We start from the raw sequence: 23802 nt of genomic DNA, 5'->3' as shown, positions 1-23802 counted from the left end.
GGGTCTGGCTGTGATGATTCCATGCCTTTTTTAAAAAAATTCTTTGATATAAAATATAGCAGTTTGCTCTGAAGTAAGGAGTGAGCTCTGCTCAGTTCCAGTTGTGTGCTAAAATGGCGCCTAGAGGCAAAAAGGGGTTGGTTGTGGCCATGTCCAGTGGGCTGGCTAGTCAAAAAAAATGGGTTAGTGGGGAAAAAAAAGCTTAAAAAAAAAGCGCGACCGAAAAAGCGTCAAAAACAGCTTCCAATGCAAAAAACCACGTCCAAAAAAAGCAATGCGGAAAAATCAGTGCCAAAATCAGCGAGGCTTTTTTCACGTGTAGACTGCTAGCTTTTTTTTTTTCTGCTAGCAGATTTTCTGCAAGCAGAGAAAAAGAAGCGACATGACCTTTCTTCAGGCGTTTTCTGCCTGAAGAAAGCAATAGTAGTGAATGGGAGGCGAAAAACGAGCGTTTTTTTGCAAAAATAAGCGATGCTTTTTTTTTTTTTGCAAAAAAAAAGAAAAACGCACGGGAAAAAAAAACGCGACGCGGTTTTTTCATCCCATTCACTTTACAGAAGGGGAAAACAGCCTGGCTTTTTTTGAAGCGGTTTTTACAAAAAAAAAGCTTGGCAAGGTACAAAAAAAAAAGCTTCCTAATTAGGAAGCTTTTTTTCCGATGCCAAACTAAGCCACACGTTGTGTCTGCCTCCTACCGGCACTAGGTGTAACCTGATTCATGCACAGTGCTTTGGCAGGGTATAGCCTCGAGGTGGAGCCAACAACTATTCATTTCCCTATAATCGGTCTCCCGTTGGCCAGCTCTATACCGATGGTGCAATGAAATGAGAGACATTGGATTTTCCTTTTATTTTGCAGTCCCCTCATAATACGCTTACCAAAAATGAAACACAAAAATGTATGTACCAATTAAAACACCCAAAAACTCTAAAAACCAAGAACTCCTAAAAATAAATATATAGACATCAATCTACTTGTATACGTTTACACGGCCGTGTAGCAAAAGAGGAAACGGACGGAGAGCTGTGGAGCTTTAGGTTGCGTAACACCAGCACACACCGCCCAGCACCCGTTCCCGCCTCTAATATCTACCAATCAGAAGAGGCGTTGGATTTGACGCTATTCGTTGGTGTTACGTCATTACGTCCCCCACTTTCCTACTATCAGTATTCGTCCATTTCGTTATTCTCGAACTACATTTCCCGACAAGCTCCTCGCGTTCTCATTGTATTGCATCATTACGTCTTCGAATCGTCGAGTACGCGGGCAAGCGCAGTGAGACACAGGCGGGCAGTGTGAGGAGCGGAGGCCTGTACACTCGCCACACACGTACCGGGAACTGAGATAAGTGTTCGCTTGACCAGTCGAGTCATCTCCGGCCCGTACCACCGGGCCTAGACTAGAGCCGTACGTTAGGCCGTCTATAACTGTTGTTACTACGAGTGAAGTAGACGCACAGGGTCCTCGGGCCAGAGTGACCCGAGGAGGAGCCAGCCGGATGGCGGCAGCGGGAGGTGGAGGAGGAGCGGGTACTGGCACTGGAGGAAAGATCCGAACCCGGAGATATCACCTCAGTTCCGGGAGGGCTCCTTACAGCAAGAGCCGGCAGCAGGGCCAGCAGCAGCAGGTCAGTACTTGTCTGTCAGCTCCGCGTCCATGTGTATGATCCATGTGAGGGTCCATGTGCTCTAGGGATGTGCGTCCTGCTGTCCTGTATTCTGGGTAGTCTCATCATCCTGTGGGTCCACCTAATTATGTCGGGCTGCCTTGTATAACATCCCCTGGATGTCCTAACATGTATTACTATAGATGATTAATAATCCGTCACACAGTGCGCGTCTTGGCCGCTCACTGCCAGGTAATCTCAGGGTCAGGGGGTGGGCACTGTGTTCCTGGCACTCATATGCGTTTAATTCTTATGCTATAGTGCCATAAAGCGTAGCTAATCTTTCCAACGTTTGGCTTTCTGGCAATCTCTGTGACATTAATAAATTTTTCAGTTTCTTTTATTAAATAAGATGTCCACTAAAAGCATGTGAATTCAGCGCACTTTCTGCTGTGGCAGTCTCTCATGTTCTAGAGATATTGCTGCTGTTAGTTGTGGCCTCCCAGCTCAGCATCATCACTTGGTGGTAAGGAATGAACCATTTCACAGTACGAGACTGTAGCAGAATACAGGTGGGGGTTATTCCTCATTGGGACCAGGTAGATGCTCTTACAGCTGAATTCAGCACACTTTCTGCATTGCCAGTATGTCAATTTCTAGAGATATTGCTGCTGTTAGTTTTGGCCTCGCTGGTGGCGAGGAACGCACCATTTCACAATACTAGTCTATAGCAGAATACAGGTGGGGGTTGTTCCTCACTTCCCAGCTCCTCAATATCAGTGGCCATAAGGGTAACAATATCTCTGACACCTGAATTCAGCGCACCTGCAGCTGGTATATAATGTGCCCTGTCTTGGAAGAATTGAATGATCTTCTAACTATTTTTTTTTTTCAGTGAAATCCTGTGCTTTCTTTCCTTTGCTACTCTTAGAGATGTGTCCTGCTCGTCACTGTATAGGGGCTTGTGTCTGTAATGAAGAAAAAAAAATACCATAGATATCAGTTGACATTGCAGTCTGGATTAGTAGCAGCTGATGCTACATATAAATACATGTGTGTTTTCAACTGATCATACTCTGAAAATATAGGTACTGCTAATGACATGAAGGCTGAGAATCTCCTCTTCTACTAGAAAGGGGTCTCTACATTTTAGAGTGTCAGACATGTAACTGTTTGAAAAAAAAAAAAAAAAAATATTTTCGACCTTAACATAATTTCATACGACACAAGAATCACATGTCTACGCTTTGTAGCTCCTGAGAAGTAACTGTTTAAACCAACTCTCCCCTCATTTTTCTCTTCATTACGCACACAAGCCCCTACATCATCTGCAGCAGGGTATATCTGTCAATAGAAGTGAAAGAATAAAAAAAAAAATTCAAAATTTCACAAAAAAAGGAGCCAAAAATTAACCCTGTGACAGTTTTGATTGTCTTCTGCTCTGGGTTTGAGCAAAGTACATTAGTTTACCCCAAGCAGATGAAATTTAGTGAATTTGCAAAAGTAGCTGTCACTTAAAATAATGCGAAGACCATGTCTGTGTTCACATTAGATCCCAAGATATCACCGGTTGGCACTATGTTCACGCTAGTGCTGGCTCTATGTTGTTCCAGTCGGGGATCTTGCTTGTATCAAACTATCAAACCCCAATAGTTTATGAAGTGATTCTCCCAAAATTCAGATTGTGCACGCTTTCCCTAGATCACAAACAAATTAGCCTTCCCTGTGTCCGAAAAATGGCCAAAATCTTAAAAAAAAATTGTAAACAATAATACAATGCGGCAAACAGTGTAGTGATAGCAAAGATCCGAATTGCCAAATTGCTGTTTTGCCTACCCCCCCACCAAAAAAAACATATGATCAAAACGTTAGATACTCCCTAAAATGGTATAAGTAAAGACTCCAACTTGTGCCGCAGAAGACAGCTCGCATAGTTCTGTACTCTGAAATACAAGTTATAGATGTCATAATATGGCAACTAAAATTTTTTGCATTTTTATATTGGAATCCACACATCAAACAATACAATTTGGTATCCCTGTGATCGTTCTGGCTAAAACAATATAAGGAATGCCGAGTGTTAAAAAAACAAACCCTAAATTCACTATTAGGGTGCATTCACACTACGGAACGCCAGCGTGTATCACAGCCGTACACGCCGGCGTTACAGCAGGGCTGCCGGACACTTCCCATTCATTTCTATGGGAGCCGGCATGCGAGCGCTCCCCATAGAAATGAATGGACATGCGAGCACTGGAGACAGCCTAAGTACTGCACTCTATCTCTGGTGCTCCCATTGAAGTGAATGGGAGCATCATCCAGCATTAGTCACATTCAGCCTGGCTGCTGTCGGGCTGAATGTTTAGCAGGAGAAAGGTCCTTCTGTTATCTCTTTATTTGATAACCCCTTTGAATGTTTTAGATAATTTTTCTTTAATTGAAATCTATTTTAGGACACTTCCCATTTTACATGCCACACACCCTTATGTATGACACTGAATCTTTGTTATTGACATATCAGCAATCCTGATTGGATAGCGCACAGTTAGTGACATATCCTCTAACCAATGGCAGTGTGAGACAGGATGGCATGGATGCAAAATAATTAAAATAATAAATATGATCAAGTTCACATCGATTAATCGAGCTGGCCTTCAATTTTGATTACTTTTTGATTAATTGCCCACCTCTAAGCTGGCTAGGTCATCAATATGAAGCATGCATTAGGGGCAGAGAACCCCTTTTAAGGGCAGTTTATATGAAGAGGCCCACCGTACTATTAGAACATGTCATAAAATGTCCCTTTTATTAATTTCTTTAGGGTTAGTATTATAGATTAGCCGTCAGGAACTTTTAGAATACACTTAAGCTGAGTTCACACGGGGGCTTTTCCGACCAGACTTTGAGGTGGAGGCCGCCTCAGAATCCGGTCCAAAAAAACGGCTAGCCACGACTGGATGCTGGTGCAGTGCACTGGCATCCAGTCGTGGCGTTCCACTCCGGATTAGGCCCAAATGAATAGGCCTAGTTGGGAGGGAGTGTTCGCACCGTGGACTCCGCGTCAAAATCTGGCCCAAAAACCCTTTGTGAACCCAGCTTTAGTGTGACAGGGGAGCAGATCTCTATGGAGAGGGGAGAAGGAGGAGGCTGCCGTCTAGTTAATTGATTGCCTCATTCTGTGGACTCCTAACACTTTATATTGAAGATTCAGCAGTGTCTAAAAAGCTTCCTGACTGAGTAGTGGCAGCATTAATTTGTGTTTGCCATCAGCTTCTCCTCTCATATGCTAATATATATTCCAATGTTTATTTCCAACTGTGCTATTCTTTTATGAAAAGTTGTTTTATAACCGGAAGTACACTGAAGGGAGTCTGTCAGCGCCTCAGTTATAAACTAAACACTTAGTACAAAGGGCTATTTGCACAGATTCCAATGGTACCATTTTATTGTGATTGTATGATCAATTGAGCTGGGTTGTTGGAAAGTGCGAGTTCTGCATATTTATAAGCGAAATTTATCAACATTGGAGCATCAGATCACAATATAAAAGGTACCATTGGAATCTGTGTGCCTTGCCCTATTGTACTATGTATTTTGTTTATAACTGATGTTCATGTTGACAGGTTTCTTTTAAAAAAAAACGTTTATTCTGTCCTAATCTATACAGCAAAGCTGATAAGTGAACAACAGTAAATGAAAAAAAATCTTGTACTTTATTAAATTTAACACATTAAAAATACACAATAATAAATGTACAGGGGATAGTACAAACATATAATACATGGAGGTTAAGTTGTAATACACAATGCACAGATATACCTTGACATCTGATATATATATATATATATATATATATATATATATATATATATATATATATATATGTAACATGAGTTATACCTACAGCCTTTGATGCAGTATTACAACTTAACCTCCATGTATTATATGGTTTGTACTATCCCCTGTACATTTATTATTGTGTATTTTTAATGTGTTAAATTTAATAAAGTACAACATTTTTTTTTACAATTTTTGAGAGGTTTATGGCAGTTCGCCTGATTCAGGCACAGTAGAAATATTCATATAGTTCTGCCCCTTTTTTGCCCTAGTTTTTTGTGTATATCAACAGTAAATGAAGTTACCTCTTGTCAAAACTACCCAGGACAGCACTTTCAACTTGTATATCTATTTATGTAAGGGATTCAGCTCACTGGCCTCAGCGGGGGACTTCAACCGGTAGACAACAGACCGGGAGCATGCAAGTGCATAGGGGGGGGTGTCCTGAATTTCCTACAGAGTGCGAGGAGTGCTCTCTTTATCCACTTGAACCACTTGCCAAGCAATGCCTTCTTCAGCTGTGAATGACTTTTTCAGCCTTTGCATCATGACTGTAGGCAAATCTGACAAATCAGGTATACCTAGGTCAACTTGCAGGCTGATTTGCATATCCATAAAAATTTTTTGCGAGCATTGCATGGCTTGTGCTTCTGTTTCTATCAAAGTTCCCTATATGTCACTAATATTTGTGTGGCAGGCATTTTAGACCTGAGTGACTCCCTTTCTGGCTTTGGACCTCTGGGCTGCTTAGTTTTGACTAGAACCTGTCAATGTTGTATGAGGAGTAGTTTGACCTTCTATAATGGAATAGTTTCTAGTAGAGATGAGCGAACAGTGTTCTATCGGATATCAGGGTGTTCGCCATTTTCGAATCGAACACCGCGTGGTAAAGTGCGCCAAAATTCGATTCCCCTCCCACCTTCCCTGGCGCCTTTTTTGCACTAATAACAGCGCAGGGGAGGTGGGACAGGAACTACGACACCGGGGGCATTGAAAAAAATTGGAAAAAGTCATTGGCTGCCGAAATCAGGTGACCTCCATTTTAGACGAATAGTGGATTTCAAATCCGGGTCATATGAGAATGTGAACTTTGTGACTATGAGACAGGGATAGCTGTACAGGCAGGGATAGCTAGGGATAACCTTTATTTAGGGGGGAATGTTATTAAAAATAACTTTTTGGGGCTCTATCGGGTGTGTAATTGTGATTTTTGTGAGATAAACTTTTTCCCATAGGGATGCATTGGCCAGCACTGATTGGCCAGAGTACGGAATTCGGCCAATCAGTGCTGGCCAATGCATTCTATTGGCGTGATGAAGCAGTGCTGAATGTGTGTGTTTAGCTCACCTACACTGGTGGAGTAGTTGAGCTAAGCACACAGATTCAGCTCTGCTTCAATCAGCGCTGGCCAATGCATTCTATTAGCTTGATGAAGCAGAGTGTGCTTAGCACACACATTCAGCTCTACTTCATCGGGCTAATAGAATGCATTGGCCAATCAGCGCTGGCCAATGCATTCTATTAGCGTGAACTGAGTTTGCACAGGGGTTCTAGTGCACCCTCGGCTCTGCTACATCAGATTGCTACATCTGATGTAGCAGTGCCGAGTGTGCATCAGATGTGTAGTTGAGCAGAACTGGCTCAGCACTGCTAAGTCTCTGCATTCGCATAGGAATGCATTGGCCAGCCTTCGGCCAATCAGTGCTGGCTCTGCCGGAGGAGGCGGAGTCTAAGGTCGGACCTGAATGGAGACTGGTGTGAAGCGATCTTAGACTCCGCCTCCTCCAGCAGAGCCAGCGCTGATTGGTCGAGTTCCGTACTCTGGCCAATCAGCACTGGCCAATGCATTTCTATGGGGAAAAGTTAGCTTGCGAAAATCGCAAACTGACAGGGATTTCCATGAAATAAAGTGACTTTTATGCCCCCAGACATGCTTCCCCTGCTGTCCCAGTGTCATTCCAGGGTGTTGGTATCATTTCCTGGGGTGTCATAGTGGACTTGGTGACCCTCCAGACACGAATTTGGGTTTCCCCCTTAACGAGTTTATGTTCCCCATAGACTATAATGGGGTTCGAAACCCATTCGAACTCTCGAACAGTGAGCGGCTGTTCGAATCGAATTTCGAACCTCGAACATTTTAGTGTTCGCTCATCTCTAGTTTCTAGTTCTATTTGCTGGCTGCTGTAGTGCTAGATATTTTCCATGATCGTTTCTGTATGGCTGTCAGAAGATCTGGGATCTCAATGGAAATTTGCAATAAAGAACAGGCTTTACAGGCTTCCGCTAACATAGTCTAATGCTATAGGAATGTCGATCTGCCACAAAGCATTAGGTGATTCAGTATACCAAAGTCTTATCATTCGGTTATGTAAAATTGGGATTATAGTGCTTGTTAATGATTCCTGAAATTTTTCTAGCTATTTTTGGTGTTGAAGGCTCAAGGAAATCTGTATTAAGTTCAGGAAAGCCCTTTTCTATTCAAAACTTTCTTGCAGCTTCAGGCCGTACAATATGAAGAGTTTTGGCCTTCAGCCCACAGGAGATTCATGTGAAATGCAAATATCCAGAGACCTGTTAAATTGTGTTCCATTAAGTTTAAAGTAACACTAAAGACCTTTTTTTTTGGCCTTCATTTTAAAATGAGCCAGTGTATAATGTAATGTTATTGAATAACTTGCTAACAGCTTTATTGTGAAGTTATATGCTTCCCACCAGAGCTATGACCTCTTCTCTGCATTCATGTGTTTCCTGAATGGACAGGTAGAGCAGACTTACAAAGCAAATCTATGGGTCTCTTGTTCATGCAGGTAACACTGTTCACAGTAGCAAAGAGGTGGTCAGTGCTCTGGAGGGAAGCACATAACTTCATTATAAGGCCTCCAGACCATATTGCCAGAATTTTCCAGAGTGGTTCTAGTCTGAAGACATGGACTCCCGGCATCATAGTGATCTGTGATGCCAGTGGTCCTTGCCTTGCTGTGGCACCGCTGTCCTGTACGGTTTATAGACTAGGACAGTGGAACCGCAGGCAGGAAGTGACTCCTAGCATAATGGGTCGCTATGATGCTTCTCAAAAAGAGTTTTTGTCCCTTTTCCATTTCTGCCAGACCACCTGCTTGTTAGTAGTTTTATGTCCTAAAACGAGTTGAAACCCATGGTACATGTGCCATGAAAGGCACGCACGGCATTTTCCCTGGCACAGCAGCACCAGTCCGTGACGGGGCGGCACTTAAATAAATTTGCCCATTTATTTTGTTTGGGCTAAACATGTCTGAAATGAAACTATTATACTCTGGGGATCCCAGAGAGGTGATCAAACAATAAGTAATAAAAAAAGTCAAAGACCGCTGATAGAAACTCGGGGTGTGTGTGTGTGTGGGGGGGTGCAATTGGTGTTACATTGGCGTCATGATGCTACCGACGTGACCCCTGAGACCCAATCAGTGGTCTCTGATGTCAGGCAGAAGCACCACAGAGAACAGGGAGTACAGGAGAGGTGAGCAACCTTGAGTATAATAGCTTGTGAATAACAAACCTCAAAAATTTTGGGCTTGTCCGAATGCCAGAACTTTTGGAAAAGTTGTTGGGATGCTATACTGTGTGAAGGGGTCGCTAATGAACATTATACCGTGTGAGGGAGGGGACGCTTATGAACATTATACCATGTGTAAAAGGGATGCTAATGGACATTATACTGTGTGTGGGAGGGACGCTAATAGACATTATATCGTGTGTGAAGGGGACGCTTATGAACATTATATCGTGTGTAAAAGGGACACTAATGGACATTATACTGTGTGTGGAGAGGACGATAATGGACATTATACCATGTAAGGAAGGAATGCTAATGGACTTTATACCGTGTGTGGAAAGTACGATAATGGTAATTATACCATGTGTGGAAGGGATGCTATTGAACATTATTCTGTATGATGATGCTTCCAGATAAATATTGTCACCACCCCTGCGTTCACAGAGTTTTTTGGTCAGGAAACTGACTCAATTTCTTCCTCCTAAAAACGCCTTGCCATAGAACTGTATGGTGAGGTGTTTTTTGGAGGAGGAATTAGACCATTTCCTGACCAAAAAAACTCAGTATGAATACAGCATAAGACTGCTGCCATACTGTGCTCCTGGACACATACGTTTAGCACTAATTGAGGGCTGCAGGTGTACTTTTATTGCTTCTAATGGGAAAGTACAGGGGCGTTGCAGGAAATAACAATAAATACATGCGTCCAGAAGCATTTTGTGGCAGCACTTCTGTGTTATGGTTTGTGGTATATGGCTTTTGTGTAGGTGTCGTCAACCTTACAATTATTGCTCTCATCTTTGATCTTTGTAATTTAAATCGGCACGCTGAACAAAAAACCTTGCCTATCCTTGTTTTAGAAAGTTGTTCCTCAGTTGTATGCCCTAGAGTCATAAGTCAAAAGATCAATTCATGAGACAACTTTAAGTCCTGGTGCTTTTTTACAAGTTCCTCATGATGCTTCAAAGAGTTTGTCCAGGCTAAAATTTTATTTTTTAATTAGGTTTGGGGAGGTGAAAAAAAACTAAAAACACTCTTGTCCCTGGAGCACTGTTGTCCTGCCAGCGCGGTCCGGTCTTTCGACTTGGCTGTTTATTTTTTTTTTGCAGAAGTCCTTGCTGGCTGTGACATCCCAGGTAACTTCCGCTGTGGCTGATCAGCAGCCTAAGGAAGGCACGTTGGGACGTCACAGATAGTCATGTTCCGTGTCCTTCACTGGTGCTGCTGTTTGGCCTCAATGGTCACGTGTGGTGGGGACTTCCAGCAGACGAAAACAATGGAGCTGTAAGACCGGACTGTACTTAGGAGGAATTGGAAGCAGGTGAGTATGGGTTAATTTAAAAAATTAAATTTCTAGCCTGGACAACCCCTTTAATGAATTTGAGTACCCACAATTTCAAACAATCTCTGGTTACTTGCCTTCCTTTCTCCCTGGACAGTGTGAAGGAGCTAGTCGTGATTTTTATTTTTATTTTCCCTATTCACCCTACACATTCAGTGAAACATTTACTCATGTAAACAGCCTTACCTAAGGGACACCACCTTTAGACTGAGGCCACATGTTGCGGGAAATCTCCCTTGGATTTATCCCTGAAATAAAGCATCACCTCCAACTAAAAACACAACTTTTACGCAATGCATGGGCTCAGGCTTAGGATAGTCTTATTGTATGGATGTGTGCAGCTTTCCTTCGGTGTTCTTTTGCATCTAAAAGGGATTATTGTTTCATAAGCCAGGGCATTGGTTCTCATGGTATTACAAGGGGATTTAGATTTCAAGGAGAGAAAATGTAGGCTGTGTTTTATGGGAAGAGAGAAACTTTAATTAAAAAAACACAACTTAGAATAAACTTAGACATGAAACTTTTATTGTTTTCCAATAATTTACAATTTTTTTCCCATTATTTGCAGGGCATCATCAGTCGTGTCACAGATACAGTAAAGAGTATTGTTCCAGCTTGGTTGCAGAGATATTTTAATAAAGAGGAAGAGGCGCCTCGCAGATCCTCTAATTTGGATCGTGTTGAAGACCATGTCAGTGATGCACAAACTGAAGAACAAAGTGAAATCTATGTTCAGGATGATCTCCCTACTGCTGTAGATGGCAGAATCACTCCAGAGCCTGTTAGACCCCAGGAAGGTAAGAATACTGACTCACAATTTTCTAAGGACTCTTTAAAGGGAGTCTGTAAGCAGTAAATTGGTTATAAATTGAACCCCTTAGTGCCTTGTAGAGGTGTTTGCAGATATGCCTCCTGTTAGTCTGCTTAGGAGCCCAATTTACATTTAGATTGCAGTGTTATTTGTATGCAGATAAGTGGGAAAGAGCTTTGGGGGGGGGGGGGGGGTTTCGCCTTTTCTTACCTGCATTCTAAACTCCCAGGCAAAGCACATTTCCCCCACTTGCATATGAATAAAATGTACATTTACATGTAAGTGGGGGTCCAAACATGAATAATGGGCTTATTTGGAAGTTGTAGAATCAACTCTACAAAGTACTGCTGTTTGGCTCCCTTTAAGATGTCAATCTCATGTCCTTATCACTTTTCCTTTATTGTAATGACAAAATAGCAAAGTGGAAATAAATTGGCCACAGATCGAAGATATTTAAAGGGATATTCCCATGATGCTTGTTCACTAACCTGCAGGCTGTTGTGCTCTCTTCACTTCCTGCTTTTCTCGGCACATTGGTGGGCGGGGTTTCACTTACACGGGATTGGTTGTAAATGAATTACCACAGTGTGAAGCTGATGTAGCAGAGCTGGATTTGAGTCAGTTTGCATTACATACAGAGGTAATGGACTCCCTATCTCAGCTGTTATCAGCCAAATTCAATTAAACCGACTGATAAGAGCTCAGAAATTCCCGGAGCTCTCACCTCCCCTATCTGAGAAGCTCTGCTACTTATCAGACACAAACAGCTCAGAGCTTCTCCCAGCCCACTCCCCCCCCTGAGAGCAGGCAGCTACATCACTTGACAAATGAGCAGATAATCCCAAGGGCCATAGAAACGGAGTGTAAACAATGAAGTGAATAAATTAAGATAGCAGCCAAACAAAGCAGTTTTGATAAAGCAATGCATTTAGGAAAAGTCTTAAATCCACATAAACTAGCAGTATAGATAGGATCCTTGTGATGGGACAACCCCTTTAAGATTTTTTTTTTTTTTTGAGCAGATTTATTTTAATGCTATATTTCTAACCTCTTGCAGATCAGTCCACCAGTCGGCTGACGTTAAATCTGCCTGATGTGTTAACCCGGCCATCCTTACACAGAGCTAACCTAAATTTCAATATCTTGGATTCCCCTGCACTCAATTGCCAACCCTCTACTTCTTCTACCTACCCTATTGGCACCTCTAACTTTTCACTGGTGAAGGAAATTAAGGACTCTACCTCACAGCACGATGATGATAACATTTCTACAACCAGTGGTTTTTCCTCACGGGCCTCTGATAAAGGTAAGGATCTTTTGAGTTAATTTTGGTCCCTTTTTTTAAAATGGGGGTGTATATTGTGTATTGAATTGTACTACCAATATAAAACTTTCTTTTCTTTTTTTGCCAGATATCACTGTCACAAAAACTCTGAATGCACCCCCTCTGTGGTCTCCTGAGGCTGATAGATCACATAATCTTTCACACAACTCCATTTTGAACTCTAGGAAACCAACATTTAACCTTTCTACATTTGGATCCCTGTCACCGGTATGCTTTTGTGTATAATATTGTAACTTGTTTGTGTTTCTCAAGAATTTCAGTGGAAGTGAGGCAGAGCTTTGCAATGTCTTAAAGAAAACATAAGGAAGCTAATGTGACTTTAGATGTGGTTTAGGCATAGATGGATACATCAACCCAGCCTTACACTAAGTTCGGGCTACAATATTTTCAACATACAGTGCCTACAAGTAGTATTCAACCCCCTGTAGATTTAGCAGGTTTACACATTCTGAATTAACTTGGCATTGTGACATTTGGACTGTAGATCAGCCTGGAAGTGTGAAATGCACTGCAGCAAAAAAGAATGTTATTTCTTTGTTTAATTTTTTTTTTTAATTGTGAAAAGTTTATTCAGAGGGTCATTTATTATTCAACCCCTCAAACCACCAGAATTCTGTTTGGTTCCCCTAAAGTATTAAGAAGTAGTTCAGGCACAAAGAACAATGAGCTTCACATGTTTGGATTTATTATCTCTTTTTCCAGCCTTTTCTGACTATTTAGAACCCTCCCCAAACTTGTGAACAGCACTCATACATGGTCAACATGGGAAAGACAAAGGAGCATTTCATAGATTGTAAGCCCTCGCGGGCAGGGCCCTCTACCTCACTGTGCCAGTCAGTCATTGTTAGTATTATATCTACCTGTATATTCTGTGTATTGTATGTAACCCCCAAATGTAAAGCACCATGGAATTAATGGTGCTATATAAATAAATAATAATAATAATCAGAGACCAGATCGTGGAGGGTCACAAGGCTGGCAAGGGGTACAAAACCCTTTCCAAGGAGTTGGGCCTACCTGTCTCCACTGTTGGGAGCATCATCCGGAAGTGGAAGGCTTATGGAACTACTGTTAGCCTTCCACGGCCTGGACAGCCTTTGAAAGTTTCCTCCCGTGCCGAGGCCAGGCTTGTCCGAAGAGTCAAGGCTAACCCAAGGACAACAAGGAAGGAGCTCCGGGAAGATCTCATGGCAGTGGGGACATTGGTTTCAGTCAATACCATAAGTAACATACTCCACCGCAATGGTCTCCGTTCCAGACGAGCCCGTAAGGTACCTTTACTTTCAAAGCGTCATGTCAAGGCTCGTCTACAGTTTGCTCATGATCACTTGGAGGACTCTGATACAGACTGGTTCAAGGTTCTCTGGTCTGATGAAACCAAGATCGAGATCTTTGGTGCCAACCACACACGTGATGTTTGGAGACTGGATGGCACTGCATACGACCCCAAGAATACCATCCCTACAGTCAAGCATGGTAGTGGTAGCATCATGCTGTGGGGCTGCTTCTCAGCCAAGGGGCCTGGCCATCTGGTCCGCATCCATGGGAAGATGGATAGCACGGCCTACCTGGAGATTTTGGCCAAGAACCTCCGCTCCTCCATCAAGGATCTTAAGATGGGTCGTCATTTCATCTTCCAACAAGACAACAACCCAAAGCACACAGCCAAGAAAACCAAGGCCTGGTTCAAGAGGGAAAAAATCAAGGTGTTGCAGTGGCCTAGTCAGTCTCCTGACCTTAACCCAATTGAAAACTTGTGGAAGGAGCTCAAGATTAAAGTCCACATGAGACACCCAAAGAACCTAGATAACTTGGAGAAGATCTGCATGGAGGAGTGGGCCAAGATAACTCCAGAGACCTGTGCCGGACTGATCAGGTCTTATAAAAGACGATTATTAGCTGTAATTGCAAACAAGGGTTATTCCACAATATATTAAACCTAGGGGTTGAATAATAATTGACCCACACTTTTATGTTTAAAATTTATTAAAATTTAACTGAGCAACATAACTTTTTGGTTTGTAAGATTTATGCATCTGTTAATAAATCCTGCTCTTGTTTGAAGTTTGAAGGCTCTAACTTATTTGCATCTTATCAAACCTGCTAAATCGGCAGGGGGTTGAATACTACTTGTAGGCACTGTATAACATAGTCTTCTCTAGACCTCTGAAACTTGAGACCAGACCAGAATATACAGTCCCAGCCAAGCAGTACAGACACTTCACTGGTTAAACGCATGTATAGTGTTGGCTGACTGGTAGCCCGTCTCTACAATATAGTTCAGCACTACTTGTTCTCTATTTCCCTCTTCCAGGATGACCTCGATGTTATTTTTTAATCTCACTATATATACTTCTCAGGACTCTGAAAAAGCTCTTGTTACAATCATAGAAAGTGATTTACAGCCTTCTGCAGCTTTCCCTGACTTTTGTGTATAAAGAGTTGCTGTGTACTTTAGTTCTCTGATATTTTATTTTTTGTCTTCATATTTTTTAGCAATGTTTTGGAATCTTTGGAACTAGTTTTCCATAATTAGGGTCTCAAGTTAATATTACTACAACTTGCAATATTAATTGGATAAGGAATGACGATGTAACTTGAAGAACCCCTGTAACAAACTTCAGAAATAAGAGTGTGTCTGCTAGTGGTTGTCTATAAGCTTTTACTCTTGCCTATCTCTTGATGAAAGTGACCACCTTTGCCTTTGAGTGCCCTTATCTGATTGAAAGTGCACTTTGAAGGTGGCTTAACAGCCCTTATACTTTAGAAAATGCTGGTGAAGGACACCACTGATACGAACATAAGACATTCTGTTAGCTGGTCTTCCCCTGTTTAGTGTGGAAAAGGTTCAGATTTTGGTGCACTTTTTTGAGCCTAAGCCATGAGTGGATTTAGCAGTAGGGAGAAGTATAAATGTTTTTGAGTTATTTAACCCATTCCTTATGAAGCGACTCTTGGCTTTGGCTCAAACTGCAGCAAAGTCTACAACATGAAACAAACCTTTTCTGCAATGTGGAGCATAAAGGGCACCATTAGGGCTAGTTCACACGGAGTTCTGTGTGTACACATTCCGTTGCGGCTGCCGTGACAGTGTGTCGGTGCAGTGCACAGGCATCCCTTCGCGGCATTCCGCTCCGGATTAGGCCCAAGTGAATGGGCCGGAGCCTCGTGCCGTGGAATCTGCGTCAAGATAGGACAACTTGCTTCTTTTTTTCCGGTACTAGGTAGCAGAAAAAAGAAGCGAGCAGCTCCCATTGAAGTCAATGGGAGCCATATTTGGCAGCGGATTTTGAGGCGGTTTCCGCGTCAGAATCCGTTGCCAAAAGACCCTGTGTGAACTAGCCCTTAGGTGGTGGTTTTATTGTGTATATTCATATGTTGGTTACTTTTTAGAATGTCAAAATATTTATATTTAGTAACGTTTCTGATTTATCTGCAGTCTCTGGGAAATTCATCAGTCTTAAAAACCAGTCAACTTGGGGATTCTCCTTTCTATCCTGGAAAAACAACTTATGGAGGTGCAGCAGGTGCACGGACATCAAGAGTCCGCAGCACTCCATATCAGGTAAAAATTTCCAGCATTACTATGTTGTACACTAGACAATGGAGGAATGGTTGTAGTCTTAGATAACTGCCGAAAGTGTGATTTTTGAGGCTTTGCTTGATTTTTTGTCAGATTCCAGTTATAAAGGAGGGACACCTAATAGATCACATTATGGTCAGTGGGGTTTCTCAGACTCCATTTGTGTTAGTCCTACAAGTGATTTGTTTTTCAATTTTTTTGGTCCTCCATTGTGCCAGAAGAACAGAAACAGACTCAGGTGTGAACTTAGCGTTGCACTTTGTCAATGAATAGAGAGCTATTTTTTGAAGAGGAACGCTGTTGAATCTTGGAGGCACAAGTGCTGTTACGTCCTGTGTGACATGTAGTAGCGGGTTTCTTTTTCAGCTGCTGTGCTGACATGTGTTTACAGTTTGTTTTCTCGATCCCTTGGCTTGCTGTGCATGTTTAGCTGAGCACCTGTTGTCTGCTTGTTAACGTTATGCTTGTAGTATGGCTTCCAGCCTCATTTGTGGTTTGGCTCCAATATAATTTTTAATACGGTAATTATGCTAAGCTGAAATGTTAGACTGATCTTTTGGTCTAATTTCCAGGACATTGACTGACACTTGCATACATTAGAGTCTAGGTCTCCTATGTGAAGTCTTTTGTGTTGCACTAACTGAAGTTTTAATTTTGCTTTTATAGCCTAGAAAGCAACTTGAGGCTGTTTTTAAACACAGCATTTTTTTTTTTTTGTCTTCTGAAAAAACTGCATGTTTTCATGGTCCAAAATGGTGGTTTGATGTTAAAATGAAGTAGAAAGTGAAACATAACTCTGCCTGCAGTTTTGATTGTACACGTCTGAATTGGAAGTTCTATAATCTTCTGACCTGGGTTAATAATAAGCGTAGGCACAAACTTAAAATCCAGTGTTACACTCCTCTTCTGGGCTCCGGCGTGACTTCCTGCTGACGTCAGGAACTGCTGAGGCCTCTGATACACAAGCATCATGACTCTGATCACTGAGGTGCAATCAATAGAGTTGTGCTGGAGCCCAGGAGAGGTGAGTAACATTGTTACCCCCGATCCCTCGGAATAAAACTGCCAGGCAAACCGGAATCTCACAGCACCCAATGCATACTCGTACCCTAAAAGCGGCGTGTTTTAAAATGGATGTGACCTAAATAATTGCTATTAATCGTTATTGAGGTAAAATACTTGATTAATTGTGCAGTAATTTTGTTTTGAGTCCTAATCGCCCACCCCTATGACCTATTGACAGTATGTGATCTGTCGGGTTCTAGCACCTGGACACTGCATAGATCATCTGTTGTAGCAGCCTCCGGGTACCAGAATCTGCCAATGGATGTGCCAATGGACGTGTGCAGCACAGCTCTTATCTAAGGAATAGGAGCAGCGCAGCAGCCTCATTCGTAGCTGGGATTCAGCAACACTTGTGTTTAAATGAGTGAAGGGTCTATAACTGCTTATTAATGTATGGAGCCAGGGACTCCTAGCTTTAAACATAGCTAAAACGCTAAGGGATTATGCCTGGAAATCTGGCTTTCACAAACTCTCATGTGCTTTTAGTTTTTACTGTGTCTCCCCCGCTTCCCATAGACATTTATATAACCTACTCTCTGTGAGTCTTCAGTATAGACTATTCTGAGCAGTGAAACTAGAAGTTCAGCAGGCAGGAGAGGGGCTGAAATGAATAGATGAGATATATTCTAAATCTTAGTGTGAGGTCAAAGCCTGAAAAATCAAATGTCTTGTCCCAGCAGTGAGGATGTCACCGCTTTAGCCAGTAAAATAGCTATTTTGTCTTGTGATTGTTCTTACAAAAAAACAGAGCAGTTTTACACTTATCCTGCTTGCTATATTATTGGTGCATTGTTTTTTATATTTAACTTTATTTTTTGGTAAATTTAGGCACCTGTAAGAAGACAGGTGAAACCTAAGCCAGCAAATAATCAGTCTTACGGCGTTACAAGCTCCACTGCAAGGAGAATTCTTCAATCCTTGGAGAAGATGTCAAGTCCTTTGGCGGTAAATTTGTAACTGATAAAACTGGCTTTATCCCCTTCAAAAAAAATAGATGCTTCATAAAGTATCTTAAATCTAAAAGGGCAGTTTTGCTTTTTTTTTTTTTTTTAAGCATTTTCTGTTATTTTATGAGTTTTACATTCTTGCATGGCAAACTTAAAGTTTCTGCTATTTGCACTTAGGGCAATTTAGATCCATCCCTCTGTTTGATACATAGCCTAGTAGCATAACTGTTGACAGAGCTCTTATCGGGAAGCCATCAGAATTCTAAATTTCACTTGTACAAATTTTGAGAAACCTTACGTCAATTAGCCTTTTTATATACAAGTTTATGTATATACAAGGGTTCCCTTTATTTGTTTACCAATGTTTGTAAAGAATTACAGGGGCTTTGCCTTTAGGAGATAAGTGTCAAATTGCTCGGGGTGTGACCACTGGAACTTTCCAGTGACTTGGAGCACTTGGGCTCAATACTAGCCAAAAGTGATCTATGAAAGCTTCAGCGGTGGTTGCAAGTGTTCCATCGCTCGGACTTGCCAGTAATATACCGTATATACTCGAGTATAAGCTGAATTTTTAAGCACAATTTTTGTGGTGAAAAAGCCCCCTTTGGCTTATACTTGCTTTTTTTTAATTTTTTTTTTTGGGTGGGGGTGGTCTATGACCAGCTGCAATAGTAATGTAAAGAATCTCCCATAATATAGTGGGGGGGGGGGGGGAGGGGAGCTTTAAAAAAATATAATAATAAAAAAAGTTCTAAATCACTCCTTTCCCACAATACATATAAAAGTAGAAAATTACTGTGAAAAACACATTAGGTATCCCTGTGTCTGAAAGTGCCCGGTCTACTGAATATAGGGTATCTGCAGTGCCCCTGTTCTGTCGGGAAGGGGTTAATAGGAGCACTGCAGATCCCCTATATTCAGCCAGGCTGAATTCCAAGTGGGGGAAAAAAAAAACAGCCCTCAAGCTCAGGGAAGGGGTAGACAGACAACCAAAACACCCCCTCCCCTTCCCCAGCACCCACTGCACCCAAAAACTCCGACCATTTTAATTTTTGAAAAATTACCAGTAGCTGCTGTATTTCCTCCCTAGGCTTATACTCGAGTCAATAAGTTTTCCCAGTTTTTTTGTGGTAAAATTAGGGGGGTTGGCTTATACTCGAGTATATACGGTAATTTTTTTTTAAAAAAAACTTTGCCCCACTTTCTGATCTCAGACATATCTGCTCTCATGCGACTACTTGAAATATTTAGGAGCAATATGCTTACGTTTTGCTTGTCTGATTCCAGGACGCCAGGAGAATTCCATCAGTTTCCTCTCCTTCAGCATTGGTGAGTGTCGTATTCACAGAATAAATGTCTGTTTTCAAACTCCCCAATTCAACTTAAACATGTAAAAACAAGGCCTTGTTGTGTTTGGTCCAGCACCTGTAGTTTGTATGTAGTTCTGCAATTGTGTATTGTCAAAACAAAATGACCAAAGTTCTACCTTATTAACTTGAGAATCATTTGTCTCTTTATAGACTTCAGAAATAAGTATCGTAGATGTTGCTGATAGTTCAACGAAAAGGAAAAGGGTAAGACTTGAGGATGTTTTAAGGCTGCTTTGATTATTGAAAAACTCAGAATTAACATGGAGTGGTATAGTAGTGGTATATGGATGAGTGTGGTGGTTTTTTTTTTTTTGTGTGTAGCTGTATTTTGTGGTCTGGCATTTTTCCTGAACCTTCATATGTAAGGCTGAGGCCCCAAATTGCAACAACACAGCTTTTATGGAGTCAAAACCAGGAATGGCTACGAAAGGAATGGGAAATAAAAAGGAAGCTCTTGTACTTCTTTTTGCTCAGTCCACTCCCGGTTTTGGCTAAAAAAAAAATTAAAACAAAGTCTGCAAGAAAAAACAAAACAAAAAACCCTGTTTCCGCAATGTGGAGCTTTAGTCTTAATCACATTTTTATGTTGAGCATATTTTTAACTAATTTGGTTAATTTTCCAAATAGTTAAAAATCCTAAAAATATTGTAATTCCAGTTTTCGTCTCTAAGCCAAAATCACTGTTGACTGTCTGTTTATATAGGACGATCATGGGCCATAGGTATAATGGTCTGAGGCATACCCAATTCACTTATTTAGAAGTTTTCTAGCCATGCCGTGTGATCTGGGCAGTGGTCGTTATTTAGACAGGGGAGTAGATGACGTTGGGTTCACACCAGCGCCTGAACTCCGTTTTCAGGTTTCCATCTTCTGCATGCAGAAGACGGAAACCTTTCATGCAGTTTTTTTAAACCGGACATAGAGTACTGCATGTCAGACTCTGTGTCTGGTTTAAAAAAAAAAGCAAAAACTGTTTCGCAGCGGGGAGCATAAAACGCTCACCGACGCTAACGGCCGGAGACTTTTCAAGCCCATTCAAATGAATGGGATTGAAACATGCCAGCAGGTTTCCGTCTCCTGCCCCTGTTTTGTGCAGGAAACGGAAAACTGCAAAACGGACTCCTGGGTGCAGATGTGAACGAGCCCTCCCTAAGCTGTAAAATATTCTATTGTGACTGGTGAATTCTTTGTCTTAGGGGGTGTTTACACTACTGTTGATGACCTTCAGCACTGTCCGTAGCTATTGTCAGTTACAAGATTTTAGCAACGGACACTAGCTCAGCTATCACTCCGTTGAAATCTCCATTCATTTTAATGGGATTTTAACTTATCCATTTACATCCAATCCGTCAAGTTCATTTTTTTTCCAGCCGACAAAAAAAAAATCCTACATGCAAGACTTTTTTTGTCCTTTTTAAAAAACTGATTCTTGACGGATGGTAAGTGTCTGTTATGTTTTTAACATTGAAGTTTATGGGCAATGGACTTATAACGGACAGTAACTGAGAGCCATCAGTTACTGTCCGTTATTTTCTTTATTTTTTTCTGCACATGCTCAGAAAGCAGAACCCTCCCCCCCAAAAAAAAGAAAAAAAAAAAAAAGAAACAGCATTAGAATAGACACTAACTGATGCTAGTGTGTTTTTTTTTTTTTTTTTTTTTTTTTTTAAATGGATCAGTTAAAAAAAAAACACACTAACATCAATTAATGTCCGTTAATGTCTGATATGAGTAGGTGTCGGTCCCCCCATGGACACCTTCATAGCAGAATTCAACGGTAGCATGAACCCTGCCTTATCAAAGTGTTCCAGATATCCCTGTATGTTGTCAGGACAGATGGACAATATGTGACTACCTGTGTTTTTTTTAGTTGAAATACAAGTGATCTCTTATAATGAAAAATAGTTTATACAGGTCATGGATGGAGTTAGATGCAGTCTGTGTAAGTAGAATAGACATGGGCTTATAAGCACCTTGTAGAAGATGTAGTAAGAAATTTTTCCATATTTCGATTTGTATCAGCATTTTGGATCATAGATGACCTACGGATAGGTGTTTGTCTTTACATGTACGTGATCCGTTAAATGCTTTGTGGTGAAAAATGTTTTTATGGGTTGCAGTATTGTTTGTAAATAGGTCTAGGTTGCCTTCATGCTGTAATTGTTGTTGCAAACAGACCACTGATCGTATTTTTTTGCAGTACAGTGCTGGCTTGTTTGCTGAACACATGTGGATGTTAAGGCAGTTGTTTAAGACCTTGCTTGTGCTTGCAGCTGTCACCAAGAAAATGTCCGTGTGTGTGTTGGGGATTGAATGGCAGCAGAGTCTGTAAATGAATGTGATTGCCTAATGCGTCTGCTAGTGAATGTTAAAAATATGGGAGGAAAGAGTGGAAAAGATAATGATTGTGCCTTTATACCCATTTGTGTGCAGTGCTTAGAAGAATAATCTCTAGCTAATAAATGGTTTTCACACATCTTAGGTGGAAGCCTCCTACCCTCCAGTCAAGAAGCTTGTTACACCGAAATCCATTTCTGTCTCTACAAATGCATCATTGTACATCAAACCTTCACTAACACCATCATCTATAGCAAATGCAAGCTCTCGCCGAACACAAGGAAGTGACAAGCACAAAGTGAGTGTCTCATAGTTAGCAGCTAGCATTTTTTAGTCACTGGTTGAGGAAGGGTCAACTCTACAGGTATTTCATGTGGATCCAGGAGATCAACAGGGAACTCGTAATAGAGCTGAACAGATGGGACATGGCAGAGTACAACTTCTGAATTATCACTTAAATCTTTTTCAATTGCAGGAAACCTCCAAAAATCATGCACCAGCACCACAGCAACCAGAAAGGTTAGTATGGCAATACACTATGGCAATTATTTATGAATTGAATTCAATGGCAATGTATCTGTTGGCGCTTGTACATGGGACACCTGTTTTTATTAGTGGTGGGGAATTTTTTTTAAATTTTTTTTTTTTTATAAATCATTGTCAAGCAAAGCTACTTTTTGGTAAACCTGAAAACAAGGGCACATTGTAAGGTAGTCGCTAAACAGAATATTCACTTTATAAATGTTACTATACTACATTTCTTCTGGTGTAACACTTTTTTTTCATTACCATTATTCTTTTAGTACAACATTTACATTTAGTTTTTCAATCAATGTAAGTTTAAATATAGATGTATCTTTTATGCGGCTGGGTGTAGGTTAGACGTTATTTACATCTGCCTTTCTATGCCACAGCTTTTCCTATCCCAAGTTTAGTACTCCTTCATCTAATGGCTTTCCTTCTGGAAGAGGTGGTGGCAAAATGATGAGGGAGAAAGGCTCGCATTATGTCACAAAGACAGCAGATGAGGTATGGAATTTTTGTTTCCCCTCTTTTCAAATAGCTTAAAGGTTATTGGATGTTTCCCTCATTTCTTAATAGAGGCTGTCTCTATACTGGTAATTATTCTGTCTTCCCTTTAGGAGGTGGAGGCTCCTAATTTGCCAGAGATATCTTTACCAATAAGCACGACGGCACTTCCAAAAATTTCCTTTGGTCTCCCAGCTAAGTCTACACCACCCCCTGCTGCTGCTAGTAAATCTGTCTTTAGCACAGTAAGTTTATTTATTTATTTTTTTTTAATGCATGCTTTGTTTTGAATGTCATGAAACCTTTTAAGACTGCCTTTTTCAGCAGTCCACCCTTTTATTGTTACTACCCTGATCTCAGCCCTGAAGACCCAAAATAGGTCTGAACGTAATGCAGGGACTGGAATACCCCTTTTAAGGCTGAGTTCACATGGGTATTTTGGTCAGGATTTTGAGGTCGTATCCAAAATCAATGGGAGACGGCCGTTTCTTTTCCGGGAGCCATTTGTTCCGGCCTGAGGCAGCCTCCGCGTCAAATTCCGATACAAAATACTCCGTCTGAACTCAGCTTTACAGCTATATTCATAATGGGATCCACCTTTAAGAACCTGCAACTATCTCACAGCTGCATGTGATGGACCTGATGCAAAACAGCTGATGCAAAAGCTTGCTTATACAGGAATTCCTTAAAAAATAGCTTCCAACTGGAGAACTTGATGCTGTCTCTGGCAGGATCAAACACCTTCTCACTGGAAGAAGACACATGACAAAATCTTGATAAAAAAAATAGTTCTGCTTGGAGAAAACCAAAAATGTGGCCCGTGATTTTAATACCTATGGGTAAGGCTACACTTAGTGAAAACGCTGCTGAGTGATTTTTGCATCTTTTTTACTTGAAAATTTTCCTGCAGTCCAGCGTTGCGAAGATGGAAAGGTAGAGGTAAAACTTGCAGCAAGAATTGACATGCTGCAGACTTAAAACCTGCAGACAAAGTAATG

At 41.3% G+C, this 23802-nt stretch overlaps 1 protein-coding gene across 4 annotated transcripts in view; it reads left to right on the top strand.

Moving 5' to 3' along the window:
• The first annotated feature begins 1275 nt into the window (after positions 1-1275).
• Positions 1276-23802, top strand: part of NUP153 (nucleoporin 153) — a 43602-nt gene continuing 21075 nt past the window's right edge. For 2 of the 4 annotated variants that reach the window (XM_075270870.1, XM_075270868.1), the window contains exons 1-12: positions 1276-1627; positions 10886-11114; positions 12186-12434; positions 12541-12680; positions 15913-16038; positions 17950-18066; positions 19356-19397; positions 19589-19642; positions 21921-22079; positions 22251-22294; positions 22690-22804; positions 22918-23049. In XM_075270870.1, coding sequence (XP_075126971.1) covers positions 1499-1627; positions 10886-11114; positions 12186-12434; positions 12541-12680; positions 15913-16038; positions 17950-18066; positions 19356-19397; positions 19589-19642; positions 21921-22079; positions 22251-22294; positions 22690-22804; positions 22918-23049 — 1536 coding nt within the window. In that variant the 5' untranslated portion in view covers positions 1276-1498. Of the gene's footprint in view, positions 1628-10885; positions 11115-12185; positions 12435-12540; positions 12681-15912; positions 16039-17949; positions 18067-19355; positions 19398-19588; positions 19643-21920; positions 22080-22244; positions 22295-22689; positions 22805-22917; positions 23050-23802 lie in introns of all 4 variants that reach the window. The other 2 variants (XM_075270871.1, XM_075270869.1) reach the window with 2 other exon arrangements.

The sequence above is a fragment of the Leptodactylus fuscus genome, chromosome 4 (genome assembly GCF_031893055.1).
Source record: "Leptodactylus fuscus isolate aLepFus1 chromosome 4, aLepFus1.hap2, whole genome shotgun sequence".
Classification (NCBI taxonomy): domain Eukaryota; kingdom Metazoa; phylum Chordata; class Amphibia; order Anura; family Leptodactylidae; genus Leptodactylus; species Leptodactylus fuscus.
Note: the sequence above shows the minus strand (reverse complement) of the source record. Positions and strands in the feature narration are given on the sequence as shown.